The sequence below is a fragment of the Larimichthys crocea genome, chromosome XXI, assembly GCF_000972845.2.
Source record: "Larimichthys crocea isolate SSNF chromosome XXI, L_crocea_2.0, whole genome shotgun sequence".
In the NCBI taxonomy this organism is placed as follows: Eukaryota; Metazoa; Chordata; class Actinopteri; family Sciaenidae; genus Larimichthys; species Larimichthys crocea.
The window spans coordinates 17,107,118-17,121,479 of record NC_040031.1 but is presented as its reverse complement, the minus strand read 5'-3'; the positions used below and the strand labels follow the sequence as shown (position 1 = coordinate 17,121,479).

The 14,362-nt window shown below is 40.6% G+C and overlaps 2 protein-coding genes across 5 annotated transcripts in view; one reads left to right on the top strand and one right to left on the bottom strand.

Annotated features, from left to right (window-relative positions):
* scaper (S-phase cyclin A-associated protein in the ER) overlaps positions 1–7,010 on the top strand; it is a 57,407-nt gene extending 50,397 nt beyond the window's left edge. For all 4 annotated transcript variants that reach the window (XM_027273151.1, XM_010729405.3, XM_010729404.3 and 1 more), the window contains 3 exons: positions 5,401–5,592; positions 6,395–6,443; positions 6,691–7,010. In XM_027273151.1, coding sequence (XP_027128952.1) covers positions 5,401–5,592; positions 6,395–6,443; positions 6,691–6,788 — 339 coding nt within the window. In that variant the 3' untranslated portion in view covers positions 6,789–7,010. The remainder of the gene's footprint in view (positions 1–5,400; positions 5,593–6,394; positions 6,444–6,690) is intronic.
* Positions 6,988–13,501, bottom strand: isl2a (ISL LIM homeobox 2a). The gene is made up of 6 exons (XM_019272284.2): positions 13,332–13,501; positions 12,684–12,873; positions 12,074–12,333; positions 11,375–11,661; positions 10,390–10,557; positions 6,988–9,766 (listed from the first exon to the last, which is right to left on the bottom strand). Exons 1-6 carry the CDS (start codon positions 13,387–13,389, stop codon positions 9,650–9,652), a joined length of 1,080 nt encoding a protein of 359 aa, XP_019127829.1. The 5' UTR covers positions 13,390–13,501; the 3' UTR covers positions 6,988–9,649.
* Positions 13,502–14,362: the final 861 nt, after the last annotated feature.

The window sequence follows — 14,362 nt, the reverse complement described above, 5'->3', positions numbered from 1 at the left end:
CAGTGTGCTGGCCTCGGTCTTACAACTACTTAGGGGGCTCTATGGAAGTGAGCAGGATGTGATGGAGCAGACCTGGCTGCTGTGTAATTGGCTGTCATGCGTGGCCCGTCTACCGGGCCCCTGATTAGCCATGCTACAGTTGGCTGGGCTTTGATTATATTAAGCCTGACCCACACAGGCAGCAGCCACAGCTTCGGTCTCAAACTCTCTGATATGTCATTTATGTACGCACGGTCGCAGTCAACCCCCATCACAGCTATTTATCGGCTGATTACTGATTCTAATTTGCCTGATTTTTTTTACTTCTTAATTAAAAGATCTTCCTCCAGTCTGTGGCCCTTCCCTTGCCTCTCAGCTCCTATCCAATTTAATTATTCTGATGTACAGAATTAGCATTTGTTGGTCATTGTAGAAACAATTTGCATATTATATTGAATAATTGAATTAGGACTGACGATTAAATTAAGCGGGTGACAGACGATTTGTCTTTGTACACTCACAGCACGTTAACAGAGCAGCCATGCTTGACTGTATTTATGGAGAAAAAAAACATTTGCAAAAAAAAAAAAAAAATCCCCTTACCTTGCTTTTGGGTTCAGGATTTAATTTCTAAAAAGAAAATTATATTCAAGTATAGATTGTTGGGAAACAAGATCCCACACAACCTCCACACACAGTTGATGTTTGCCAGTGGTCCACTTCCTGGAATGCGTCCATTCAGTTCTGCACCAAGATGGATGCCGTTAAGGAGAATATTTAGAGCAGCTTGAGCTTTTCTCAAACTAATGTAAGCATTGGCAGAACACAAAAGCGTCCCGACCCGAGGCCTGTGCGGTCGCCGAGACTGCTGATTCACTGTCGGCACACCAGCTTTTGTTTATATATATGCTCTAGAAATAAGGCTGCTCATAAAAAGCAGAACTTTGAAGCAGCGCTATATGTAGTGATGTATTCCCTCTGCTCCGGGGCCATGAATAATTTACCTTGTCACACAAAAAGCCATTGGGAGAGTGACATATGTAGGCTTGTGTGTTTTTCAAGTGTGCCTCTGCTCATGGGGGCCACCGAGCCATGTAGCCATATGTTTCATTGTCTGTCGGGTGCGTCCAAAGAGACCTTTTGGACAAAAAAGCAGAACAAATGACACCTATTTTTTTTTGTAACTGACAGCTGTACTTCCTCTTTCCCTGAAGAGATATGTTATCCCGATAATCTCCTTGTCTTTTGAATACAGTGATTCATTGGTGAATCATCCACGGCGATGATCTGTTGAATCTTTGAGCTGACGGGACTGTAATTGTAAACTGTTGACATGTTAACCCACCTGATTCCTGCTCACTTTTTTAGAAAGACGCAAGCAATCTGAGAGTGTGGAAACCTTAAGAAAACTTTGCTCTTTCTTTCTAGTCCATGGAAAAATGGCCACACACACGCAAAGAAGAGTGAGCTTCACACGCAAACACACAAACGCTGTTGCCCCCCACGACACATATACACACAGAAGCAGTTTCAGGTGGCGTATGGACATTTTTATAAATGTAATGGGATCGTTTTCCCTGCATTGGCTCCTAAGAGGACCTGACTCCTCTGTGCTTATATTTCCTAAACTGTTTTCTTTTTTACCAGTAAGCATTACATGAGCTATGTATCGTCTCTTACACTCAATATCCCACACACATTTCCAGAGCTCAGCGTTATCTATGCGGTCATTCCTCTTCTTCCCATTCTCTACGAGGGCGTTTCCTCTGCCCTGCAGGCCCAAGCCAAGCTTTAGGCCTGTAATTCCTGTTAACCTGATGTTGAAACGCTCCCTTCAGCAGTCCATTACTGCCAAGACAACCAGGCCCTCGCTGCCTGCAGGGTAAGTGTAGCTCATGCAGACCATAGGGAGCCAGCGCCGGGGAATGCACACTCTGTATCACCCAGCAGAGTAAACAGAGGCAGAGAAACGCAGACAGACACACTCTCTGCTGACTGGCAGGAGAGGGCCTTATTGTTAGCTCGGTAGATGATTTACACCCTGCTTCAAGGGTGAATGCCGGTCCAACTGACTTTAAGTGAAGCCGAGGACATTTTTATCCTTGCAAACCTTTCAGTGAGGAGTTTCCATTTGTCTGTAACACTGTTGTCAGGTTAGTTTCACAGCAGAATTATCAGCGAGTAGGATCTGCCATGGAATGACACCGTCAGCTCATAGAGATAAATGAAGAGTTATTAAGCTTCATTGTGTAAACAGTAGATTTTTATGGGATTTTAAAATGACCGAGAATTGCCTTAAAAGTCAAGTTGGAGTGTCTATGTCAATGTCTGCGTTGCTAGCAACCAATTGTCCAAAGGTAATTTACAGAGCGTCCCTGCGCTTGTCTTAATAAGTCATTGTAAATGTTGTAAAGAAGCACTAAACAGTTCTTTGACTAACTTTGCTTTGTGGTGTCTGCTGTGCTGCTCGCCTTATCAGCGAGACAGTTCCACTCTGATGGATCTGGTTTATATTGTGGATTCAAGTGTCAGATATATGGCCCTGCTCTGGTTCCTCCTGAGGTGTTCATGCTGTCTAGACACTACGAATGGAGGTTCCTCTGCGCAAGATTGTCACTTTAAATGTTTAGAATAGATTTGTGCCAGTAGATCTTAATAACTTTTTCTTTTTTTTTTTTGGCCTCATGCAGCAGTCCTGCAGCCTCGTGCACATGGGCTATTTGGGAAATGTGCTGGATATATGTATGGCTGGGTGATGACAGTCCCTTCTTTCTCTTCTCGGTTTTCGAATTTGCTTAACTCTGGTTTCCGCTGCTGTTTTTCCCGGGGATTTGTTTGCGTTTCAGAACATTAACTTTACACACTCTTTGTTGTCATTGTGGACAGTGAGGAAGTTATGTAATGGAAGCGTCATAAAACCCAGCACTGTTTGAAAATGCCAGGTCTCTGAACTTAAGAAAGAACAGAGCAGCCAAGACACTTGAGTTTTTACAGGGTCTGTGTTATACGTGGGCCAGATGCGTGGGTTCAGATGCTTGTTGTTAGTTTTATGATGTCAGGCTTTGAGCTGCAGATACTTCAGCTGAGCTGGGAGAAGTAACTCTACGGCATAATCTCTGGTTGGAAACCATTTCGGGCTCTGGTGTTGCTCCTCACCTGGTAGAGGCGTGGAAAGTTGGCCAGGGACCCGGCTTCTTTGTTACCTCCAGACTTTTGCTGCCACCAGGCTTTGTTTTATGTCTTTCTGCGTCAGGCACTTGAGGGTGGACAATTTGTTTAGGCAGCTGAAGATGGAACTGTGCGTAGTGCGGGATTATGAGATCGCTGGGTGATTTGTGGGTTGGATCTTCTCAGAGCCCCAGCTCAAACATCCAACACTTGCTATAGTGTTAAATTATGATGCCTACACCATAAATGTTCTGGATTAAAACACAAGAATGAATCTTTAGCTTTTTCAGAATCATGGTTTTGGCTTTCTAATGAGTTCAGCCGCATAAATTTATGACCCTCCTCCCCATTTCCAGTTTGTCTTTGGGCTGTGTTGCAATATAAGATAAATGTGATGGTGTAGGATTTAGTGGAGAGTAGCATAAAAATACTAAAACTGCATGTACTGAAAATAAGCAGCTCGACTTTTGAAAACAACCAGAGCTTGCCTTTTTTTTTCCCCCTTCCTTCAGCGGATGAATTTGTCCAATGAGTCCCACATTCCTTTCTGTAAAACACTTATTGAGTCAGTGAAACTGTGGGGATTTTGTTCTCCCACTGTTACGCACACATACTCACAGAAAACCTGTAATGTATTCAAGACTATTCTTGAATACAGTCCGTAGTAAAAACACACCGGGGCAGAAATTACTTCAAAATTCAGCTTCAAAAATTTCCGCTTACATTTCAGGTTGACAAATTCAGAGCTCTTCACATTTTGAAGTATTTGTAATGCACAGAGTTCAGATTGTTTGACCTGTCCATATGGTTTCTTTAAACAAATAATAGTAGGAAATGGCACTGTTCTGTGTCCCTTTTGAACGCCGCTGTAGAGGGCAGCTCTGAGAAGCTTCACCTTGAACTGATAAAAGCGGTGAATTATCGCTTTGTTTATCCCGCTGCTCAAACTTGGAGTGCATTATCAAAGGAAAAGCCAATGGAAGAGTATTAGAGAGTGTATTTTTAAAAAACTTGTAAATCTGGTGAATTTATGTCACCATGTCTTGGGGACCTCACCTTGCCCTTCTGGTTTCCATTGGCATTGAGCCCCCTAGTCCCGTAGACTGACTGTAAAGCATTGCAGTGTGTGGGGGGATTTCAGCCAGGATTTAGCATGCTGACCCTGTGGCTCTCAGAGGGGTGCTGATGGTCTTCACAGGCTCAGGGGAGATGACCAGAGCATTAGGCCCTGGACCCCTTGCTTTGCAGCAGTCCACTTTCTAATCAAATGAGGCTGGGAGTGATTTGGTTGTAATACCGGTGGCCCGGATGCGATGGTGTGTGATTGACGGGCTGTGATGGAGAGCAGGATGTTGGCGGGGTGAAAATACCATTAATGTTATTGCTCATTTCTCAAAGTGGGGGTGACCACACTGTCGGTGGAGGTTTGCTCACCCTGCCTTTCACCCGCCACCCCACCCTTTCATACCCTTGTTGCACTATGAATGCCCTCTCAACCGGAGCGTCACTCCTGCAGGGAAGTAACAAACATTTGCATTCATTCTGTACTTGAGTGTTAAGGTCCAGTGTGTAAAATTTAGGCATCTAGTGGTAAAGTTTCAGATTGCAACCGCCTGAAAACCCATCACCTTTCCCTCTCAATTCAAGCATGACGGAGAATCTACAGTGGCCGTGAAACTTGTGAAGGTCATATGTAGATCCAGAGTTACATTTGTCCATTCATGGCTACTGTAGAAACATGGCAGTTCAACATGGCAGACTCTGAGAAAGAGGATCCGCTCCCTCTGTAGATATAAAAGTCTCATTCTAAGGTAACAAAAAAAATATTTTCAGGTGATTTAAATACTAATAAAAACAGAGTTGTGAAGATTAGATTCCATTTCTGTCACTTAAATGTTACACACTGGACCTTTTTAAAAGAGCTTAACACAAAGCTTGAAAGTTTTAACCGCTGATAATGACATCAGGTCACATTTCTCATTTCCCTCTTACGTTACAGCGGCTCTGCTATTACGGTTGGTACAAAGAAAGAACAAAACATCCCATCATTTTGTTTTATTGCTCATAATTGCGTGGTGGGAGGCTGTGCCCCACAGGTCTCCTCCTAATGGCTGTTTGTGTGTTGTTTTAGTGGCAGATTTACATGTGGGAGAGGCACAAGGGCGGTGATTTACAACCAGTCAATGCCACTGACTGGCCGCCTGACTGACTCAGTGACTGACTGGCCCCCGCTTCCCCATGTGTGTGTTCCAGGTGATAGTGCAGTCTGGCCGCCAGCCCAGCGTGCTGCAGAAACTGTGTCAGCTGCCCTTCCAGTACTTCAGCCACCCGCGCCTCATCAGAGTGCTCTTCCCTTCCCTTATCTCGGCCTGCTACAACAACCCCCAAAACAAGGTCATCCTGCAGCAGGAGATGAGCTGTGTGCTGCTAGCTACATTCATTCAGGTAAACATGGGGACACTGGCACACACGCATCGTTCAGTTTGGATATAAATACATCATTATCTTACACACAGATCTAAACTGAAATAAATCAGTGAAAACGTCGAAGCTAAACAAAAATGTTTGGGAGTAGTGCTTAAAAAAAAAAAAAAAAAAACAGGTGATAAAAAGAGGTGTGAAACTCGATACAAATAATTAAAAACACCTCTTAGCCCTCTTGTGCCTCTAATTAAAATAGTCTGTCACATGAGAAAGAACCCTCTTCCTCTACGCATTGGCTGATTAACAATTGCTCATCTGGGCCCCGGTGAACCTGTAACAGGAAGGCTTTTACAAAGATAAATTACTTCCTTCATAGTGGATTTACCTGCCACTGGTTCAACTCCCAGTAAACCGCCTGTCTCCTTCATCTTCCTCTTGACAAACCCGCCCCTCACCACTCTGAAACCACCACTGTTTAGACACCGATTAACTTGCATTCAAAAGGGGAGACAAGCTATTGTCATTTCTTTCAAACAAAGTAATAATGCATGGTGTCTTGCCCCGCTGCCCTCATTGTTGAGTTAACCTCTAGAACATTCTTCAGAGGGAAACAATTTGATGCAAGGTGGTTGTTTATTGGACGTTATACAAAAAAAAAAAAAGTGTTTGATTAGTAGATTACGAGGTAGTAGCTACTTTAACTTTTGTTTTAATATTTTAAATTGTTTTGTTTTGTTTGAATTAATCTTAGATAAGAAAATTCAGATTGCACACACATAACGCTGTTGTTATAGTATGCACTAATACTCTTAATTCCCCCTAGGACTGCGCGGCAAATGAGAAAGAATCAGAAAACAAAACAAAGCAAACAAGTAAGTTATTAATTGGATTGATTGCACTGATTTCATACTTTTAAATCTATAAAGATATTTCAATGGTTTAAAAAGTTGTAGCTGTTTATGATGTGTAGCTTCTTCAGTTGATTAGAGTATTTTAATTATTTTTTGTACTGTAGTATCAGCATGTAACGATTTGTTGTTTTTAAGAATTTTAAGGGGGAAAAAAAATATTTGTTGGACACCCGATATAACAAACTTGTTCTTTTCTGTCTGTGCAAAGTTTCCCAGCCGCTGGATTACTGCGAGCTGTCGAACCGCTTTCCAAGCGATCAGTGGGACGCAGCGCTGAAGTTTTTTCTCAAGAAGCAGGAAGAGTGACGGAGTTGCACACTGTCAGATACAGAATGGATAACGCACAGTATAAACACAACAAGAGACTGATATGTGGAGTTGTTTCTGGATTTGTTGTTTGTTTGTTTGTTTTTTTCCCCATTTATCCTGACTTTAAGTCTGCACACAAGTAAATAATGTTCCTCAAACTTTGTCACACGTAAAGGTTATGAAGACTTGTACTGTGTCGGTTCAGCTGTTTTGATTTTTTTTTTTTTAGAAATCAGATTGATGTTTATGGAGGAATTTGCACAAGATGTCTTGTTTGTACATTGTAGTTAGAACACATGCACAACTATTCCATTTACTGTCTAAACAAGCCATTTGTTTCTCTTTTTGTTTCTGTTGTAGATAGAAATGGATCCATTTTCAGTGCAGTGAAACGTTTACTTATACTGTAATTTATAATTTGCCAAACGTTTTTTTTTTCATCAGCACTGTTTGTGTTAATTTATTGCATTTTTTTTTCCTTCTCATTTTTAAATGTGAATTACCAGAATGTTCTCTAGTCTACATAATGCCAGTTACATGACCTGCCTTGATTGCAAATATGTGTTGAGAGTTCTATTTTTCATGTTCACATCTTTTTCTTTTCTTTTTTTCTCTCGGTTAGGAGCCACTTATAAATTAATATAATTTATTGAGTTATTCACTTATTGAATATTAAAAATACATACGGTTATGTGTTGTTCTGTGGTTTTATTCTGTTTTGACAGAAAATAGTGATAATCTGAGTGTGACTTAACAAATATCAACACTTCTGCTGTGGTTTGCCTTTGTGATGAGTCTTTTTATCAGTTAGATCCTCATGAGCTCAGATAATGAAGACATCCTCTCAAAGAAATGTGAATACACAGACATCTGTAATAAAAACAGTGTGCTGAAAAATATTTAAAAGAAGGTTTGAATCTACCACCAATCATCACCAATGTGTGTGACAGGCAACCTGCTGCATGTTCAGGCTGCATTTAGGAAAAAAGGAAAATTTTGTCTAGAAAAACAGCTTCACAAAACTTCCCTTTGCATTTTTCCACAGTGTGAAACTGGAGTGATTTATTCAGCCTGTCCAAAGTTTAGTTGCAGGCAGCGATGACGTTGAAATCTTGGAGCTTTTAAAGTCTTCTGTGCCAGGATTCACTAAAATATCTCCTTTTCAAATTCAGATTTTGAAATGAATAGTGAGCCTATCAAATGTCATTAGATAGCCCTATCTTTAGTTTCTCTCTCAACATTTTCTTCTTAAATTTATTGTTGCCACTGTTGTACTATTGCACACAGTTTACAGACTTAGTCTATCAGCACGTCTTAAAGCCTTAACAGGATTTCTGAATTTCAACGAGACTCCCATTTCCTCCTGCACTGATAAAAAACCGATCCTCCCCAACAAATTGTTGAGGTGTAGTGTGTCAGTCCCGGCTTGACCTGCATGCTCTCTTTGTCCAGCGGCTATTTGCCGTTCAGGATTCCTACTGGAATGAAAATAAACTCAAGACACGCCAGGATGCGTCCGCAGGCTGGGAGTCCAGTCAGCGCTGCGCGGCTGCGCGTTTTGTTTTGAGTCCATTCAGTGTGTCCTTTGGAGATGATGCCAGATGCAGATAAGCGGCCGCCGCTGCCTGTCCTCTGTCTAGACTTGTAACCATGGGCCTCAGGTCGGTATGGTGCTATGACATTTGTCTAAAGGAGACTGTTTTTTTATCGTTTTATCACCGATGGGAACAAAACATTACGCAAAATTTGCTGTATATTTATAGGCCCAGGCTATTTGGACATCATTCAAAAAAAAAAAAAAAAAAAAAAAACATCATGAAGAGGCCTCAGCTCGTCGTCTCGTTGGACCAAGGATCACTGATGCTTTGCTCAGAAATTGAACAGGCCCTATTATAAGCAGAAGTTTACAGCTTCACCAAAAAAAAAAAAACTGCACAACTAAACATTTGCAACACTTAAATATAAAATTTCTGATTGATTGCCCAAACGTGTGTATTTATGCATTTATTTGTATAGGTTTTTTTTTTTACTGAATTAACCCTTTTTGAAGTGTAAACAAGGGAGCTCCTCTAGCTCTGTCCTCCATTCAAAACAGTGTCAGGCATTATAAGCAGCAGATGCGTTTCCATTCCCCTTAAAAAACTGATTTATTTTGCCGACTATGATTTTTTTTTTTAAATCCTCTGAAAGTTTATGGAACAAATGGATTTTTGCATGCAATAATCAGTTAGAACTATGTTTTTTTTTTTATTGATAAGATCGGCTATGTCTGTCCTCATAATAAATAATAATAACTTATTTTCTGGAGAAAACGCCAACAATGCGCATCTCATCATCTGTTTCATTCATTTACAAGAGTCGATATTGAAACTTACAAATCATGCACATCTACACAGTTTGTACTTGTGGGTTTTCCTGATAAACATACTGTAAGCGTTAACGTTCAGGCGTCCAGTACAGGCTGTTTCAATCCCATAACATATTCACCAAGTTCAGGCCCAGTTCAGGCATTGGCATCATGGTAGGAAGAGAGTAAAAGCCCGTCAACAGCTGTTTGTCCTGCTGAGGTGTCCTTGAGCAAGGCAGCTAAAATGCCTATAGATGTAAAGGAAACAGTCAGACCTATAATCCTCCAGTCGACACCTGAATGTATCCTCATAATCCATCCTGGTCCTTTTTTTTTTGTTCGTTTATTCTTCATTGAATGTCACTTGAGGTCTCTGCGCGTCCCTGCAGAGGACGCGGGTGCGCGCACGGCCTATAGGAAAAGGGGAAAGGTGGAGGTGGAGGTGGTGGTGTTGGTGGGGAGGGAGTCAAGCTTTGACCTCGAGGCTTCTTCTTCTTCTACTTCTTCTTCTTCACGTGTCGATGGGACTCGGCACCATGCTGTTCGGTGTGTCCGGTAACTGAGACGACAGAGAGGTCACATCACTGCCCGATGAGTTACCCAGAGAGCCGGATTCAGAGAAAGACACCTGTCGGAGGACACGGAGGAAGTCAAGATCAACAAGACATATAGAAAAACAGGTCATTCATTGTGTCTGTGTCTGCTGCTGACATTATGAACACCCTGTTAGAGAGATGTCAATATATAAATATGCGTATTATGACCATGCTGTAATGTCAGGAGTATGTGAGCTCCAGATGGATGTGGAAATACTATTGATATTAGGCCCATCTATTAAAAACACATGAAAACATATGACTTTATCAGTCTTGTAAATCTCACGAGAGCCCATCAGCATATCAAGTGACTCCACGTGGGGGCCTGCGCACGGTTGTGAAAGAGTTTGGCACAAGAAGCAGCTTGTTTGCACTTGAACCTTTTTGGAAATGTAACGCGTCACTATCATTTGAATCAGGGTTTAAGATTAAACTTTGTGATTACCAAATGGAACAATCGTGTCAGTGTTTTTTGACTGAATAAACAACACCACCATCACAAAACTGTTGACCATCATCAGCTGTGTGTATCTGAATTATTCTCTGTTATGAATGAAACTGAATAAATCATTCTCTTTCTCTATTTCCTTCCATTTATATTATTTTAAATGGCCTTTAATTTATTTTGGATATAATTGACTTTATGTAATCATACCAGTTGTTGGAAGGCGGGCTGGTCCAGGTCGCTCTGCAGGGCGAAGTCGCTGAGGGTTTTCCACGGTGGTTGGTAGGTTTGCACCTCCACAGGATTCCCTTGCACAGTGTTGTCGTGCCGGATTGGACTGCCTGCCACCAGAGCTGTGCCTGTCAGGCCCTGCAGATTCTGCATGAGCAATGAACATAAAAACATTCAGTTCGTCCAAAAACAGCCCAGGGATTTATTCTGCATTTAGGGTAGAATCACTTCAGGATAAAAAGGATATTTCTGCTCTTTAGCCTCATGATTGGATGAATGATGATGCTCAGATAAAAAAAAAAAAAATCCATTATGAGGGAACCAATATCCAATTTTGCGCGATGACAGACAAAACAAATACAGAAAAGGACTGAACTTTATGATCAAACCACTAATCTGTAAATAAATGCACTATAAACGTATACGAGCCTGTAAAAACAGCCCAAACCTAATTCTGTAAATGTTGGATAATTAAATATATAAATAAATAAAATTGCTAATTAAATTCAATAATTCAATTTACAATTATTTTCTTTATATTCTGTTTTTTTTTAAATAGACCATTTGTCTTTTCAAAATAAAAGAAAGAAGCAGTTGTTAATGGCGTTAAAAAGATTCATGTTACTACAGTTTCTTTAAAAAGCTGCGTAAAGAATCATTACATATTTTTGAATTATGCACAATTATGTCTAAATGATGTTTATTTTATGTTTTAACCGCATTTTAAATATCAATCTAAATCTGTTTTTTCCTTGACATTATTGACATTTAATTATTTATCATTTTCAGAGGTGTGGCAGCAGCAGTGCACATGAACATTAGTTATTCCATTTTTAAATCATAAGAGGAGTTAATCACATGCATCATAAACTTGTGTACCAATTAAAACATATTCCTAATAAGCCCACGATGCATTTTCTGTATCTTATAATAACCTTATGACAGGAGAACATAATGAACTCACTGTTTTGTCGCTGTGTTGTTGTTGCTGAAGCTGCTTCATCAGGATGGACCTCTTCTTGTCTTTGCAGCGTTTGTTCTGAAACCAGACGCGGATCACCCTGGGGCTCAGGCCGGTCATCTCCACCAGCTGCTCCTTCATCAGAGCGTCCGGTCTCGGGTTGGCGTTGTAGCAGGTCCGCAGGGTGTGGAGCTGCTTCTCGTTCAGCACCGTTCGGACTCGGGTGGTCTTCTCGGACTGTTTGTGGACGTGATTCCGGTGATGAGGAGGATGCCGGACCGAAACTGTGTCTGAGGAGATGGAACAAAAAAAAAATCAACAAGAAATCAATCAATCAATAAATAAATACACATTTTACGTTAAAGTTATAGCAGGTAAATACAATTGAAATGAAAGAAACAGAAACTCTTTGGATTTATAATTATGACTCTGTGCAATTTCTGAAAATATTAGGCTATAGAAATGCCAAATATTACTGTAAGGTCACTACATCCATGTAGTGCCAAAGACACGTAAAAACTTTTGATTTCATTCATTCATTCATTTTTATTTTAATATTATAATATTTAACATTCTATGTTTAATATACAGAGTAGGCCTAAGCATCTATATGAACAGAATATATTATTATTATTTAGTCGACTTTGTTCAAATATAATAATAATAATAATAATAATAATAATAATAATAATAATAATAATCCTGAGATGTGCAGCGGTCTGGTGTGAATGTTCCCCGGGCTCAGCGGGCTCCCTGCAGAGCTCCTCTCCACGAGCAAGCCGTGATCCGCCCGGCACAGCAGCTCGTCATCCCGCAGAGAGAACTCGTCCCCCGGCAGGAGGTGTCGGCTACAAACCGAGCACCTAAAACACTCCATGTGATACACGTTTTCCCGAGCTCTCATCACCAGGTCGCTGCTGCAGAAGCCCATGTTGCACTTTGCACATTTGATGCCAAATAACCTGGAAAAGGGGGGAGCAGAGAGGCGTGTTGGTCTCATGCAGAAAAGTTCTTGAATTAAAAAAAAAAAAAAAGTGATGTGCAAATAAAAAAGAGCTGGTGTCATGATGACAGGAAAATACAAACAAAGCTGAAGTGTGCGACACAAATCTGATTCAGTTCATGATGCACACTTGTGCGCACTTTCATTTACACACATTTGCCATTCAAATGGGCCGTATCATCCCGTGAATATCATTTCATTTAATCCTAGTTCCCCCCTTTTATAGTCCATCCATCATTTTCTTTTTATGTCCAGCACATGGCCTCTAAAATGTAGGAATGTATCCTGCAAACTCTGGCGAACGCCTACCTTGCATAATCTCTTTTACAGTAAGTCTTTCCGTCTCGGACGAAGCAAGTGCACGTCTCGTCCAGGTACTGACTGCACTCTGCACACTTGAGACAGGCTGCATGCCACTCCAGGTCCGGGGAGACTCTCAGGATGTACTGGTCGTGTATCTGACTTCCACAGCCCACACACATTGCGATTCCCGACTTCTCTGCGTGAGGGGGGTGAATGCATTAATGCAACACTGTGTGGCCTCTTTTAATCCCCATGACATCCCTGTTAAACCCCCTTTACGCCGTCACCTGAAGGAGAGAAACTGTTGTGCACGTATCACAACAAACATGTAGGTCTTTCCAAGAATATTACTGAATTATTATAATGAGGCCACAGGAGCTAAAAATATCACCAAGTAACCCACGGCATGGGTCACTTTGAGCGCACGATCACCATAGTTGCAATATAAGTTTATAAAAGGATATTATCTTAATATTAGAGTGCTTTTTCGTTTCCATTGCTTGGTTACAGTTTTCGTTTAATCTACAAACCTCGAAATGAACGATTAATCATCAGCTTTCAGAGACTACACGCCGGTTAGTTACATAAAATAAGAAGCAAAAAAGAAAGAAAGAAAAAAAACCCCAACAACTTACTTAACAAGAGGCAACTTACTTTTTGAATGATCCCCCATATCATCCAAGAAAGAAGTATTGAGCAGGATATCCACCATACAGGAGAAATAACCCAGTGCAAGCCGATAGACGGAGGAGAGGAGCGGCAGAAGAGACCGTCCCGTCCCTGGCTGGGTGATAAACTTGTATTCCTCCACCGAGAGGTGGAGAGAAAACAAAGATCCTCGACCAGTGACGTCTGCAAACCTGGACCTCTGTGGGTCCGGCAAGAGGGTGCCATGCAAATCTCCTCCAGGACCCCCGCTCTGTTTTTTCCCCTCCTCTCTGACTGTGAGAGTTTTTTTTAATTATTATTGTTATTATCATCGTTTTGTCTGCAGATGTCTTATTCCAAAGTGAAATCAGTTTTCTGTGTTAACTCACAGCACAATTACTGTGTGATATCAAGTCTGACTTTAGATATTATTGTTATTTCCTTTGGTATCACATTCCATTATTACTTGTCTTTGGGCTCAAAATACTCACAACATGTGTTTATTGTAACTTATCCATGTCAACACCTTATATTACTGTGCTATCTGCTTTTCATAGTGTTTTTTCTGTGGGATTATCTTTTAGTAAATATATCATATTACAGATGGATTCCTCTAAACACAGTGTTGCAAATGTAAACAAAAAAAAGGTTAATATCACTGTAATCATTTTGTTACGTAACTGATCAAATTCTTTCTTTCTTTCTTTCTTTCTTTCTTTCTTTCTTTCTTTCTTTCTTTCTTTCTTTCTTCTTCTTATTCTTCTTATTCTTAATATTATTACTATTATTATTATTACAGTAATAAGAGTTATTGTTTATTGTAAACCAATGTTTTCTGTTTTCTTTTTATTGAATTAACCATCATTTCTCACCTTACTGTAGAGAGCCCTCTACTGGATGAAATATTATATAGAGTTCTTGGATTCATAGAGCGATCAATAAGATGTGTATGAGATCCACTGATGCGTACATCTGACGAAAATAAATGAATGCAGTAAAAATGGAGGATCCCATGGATAAGTCGTTATTGTTTCAAA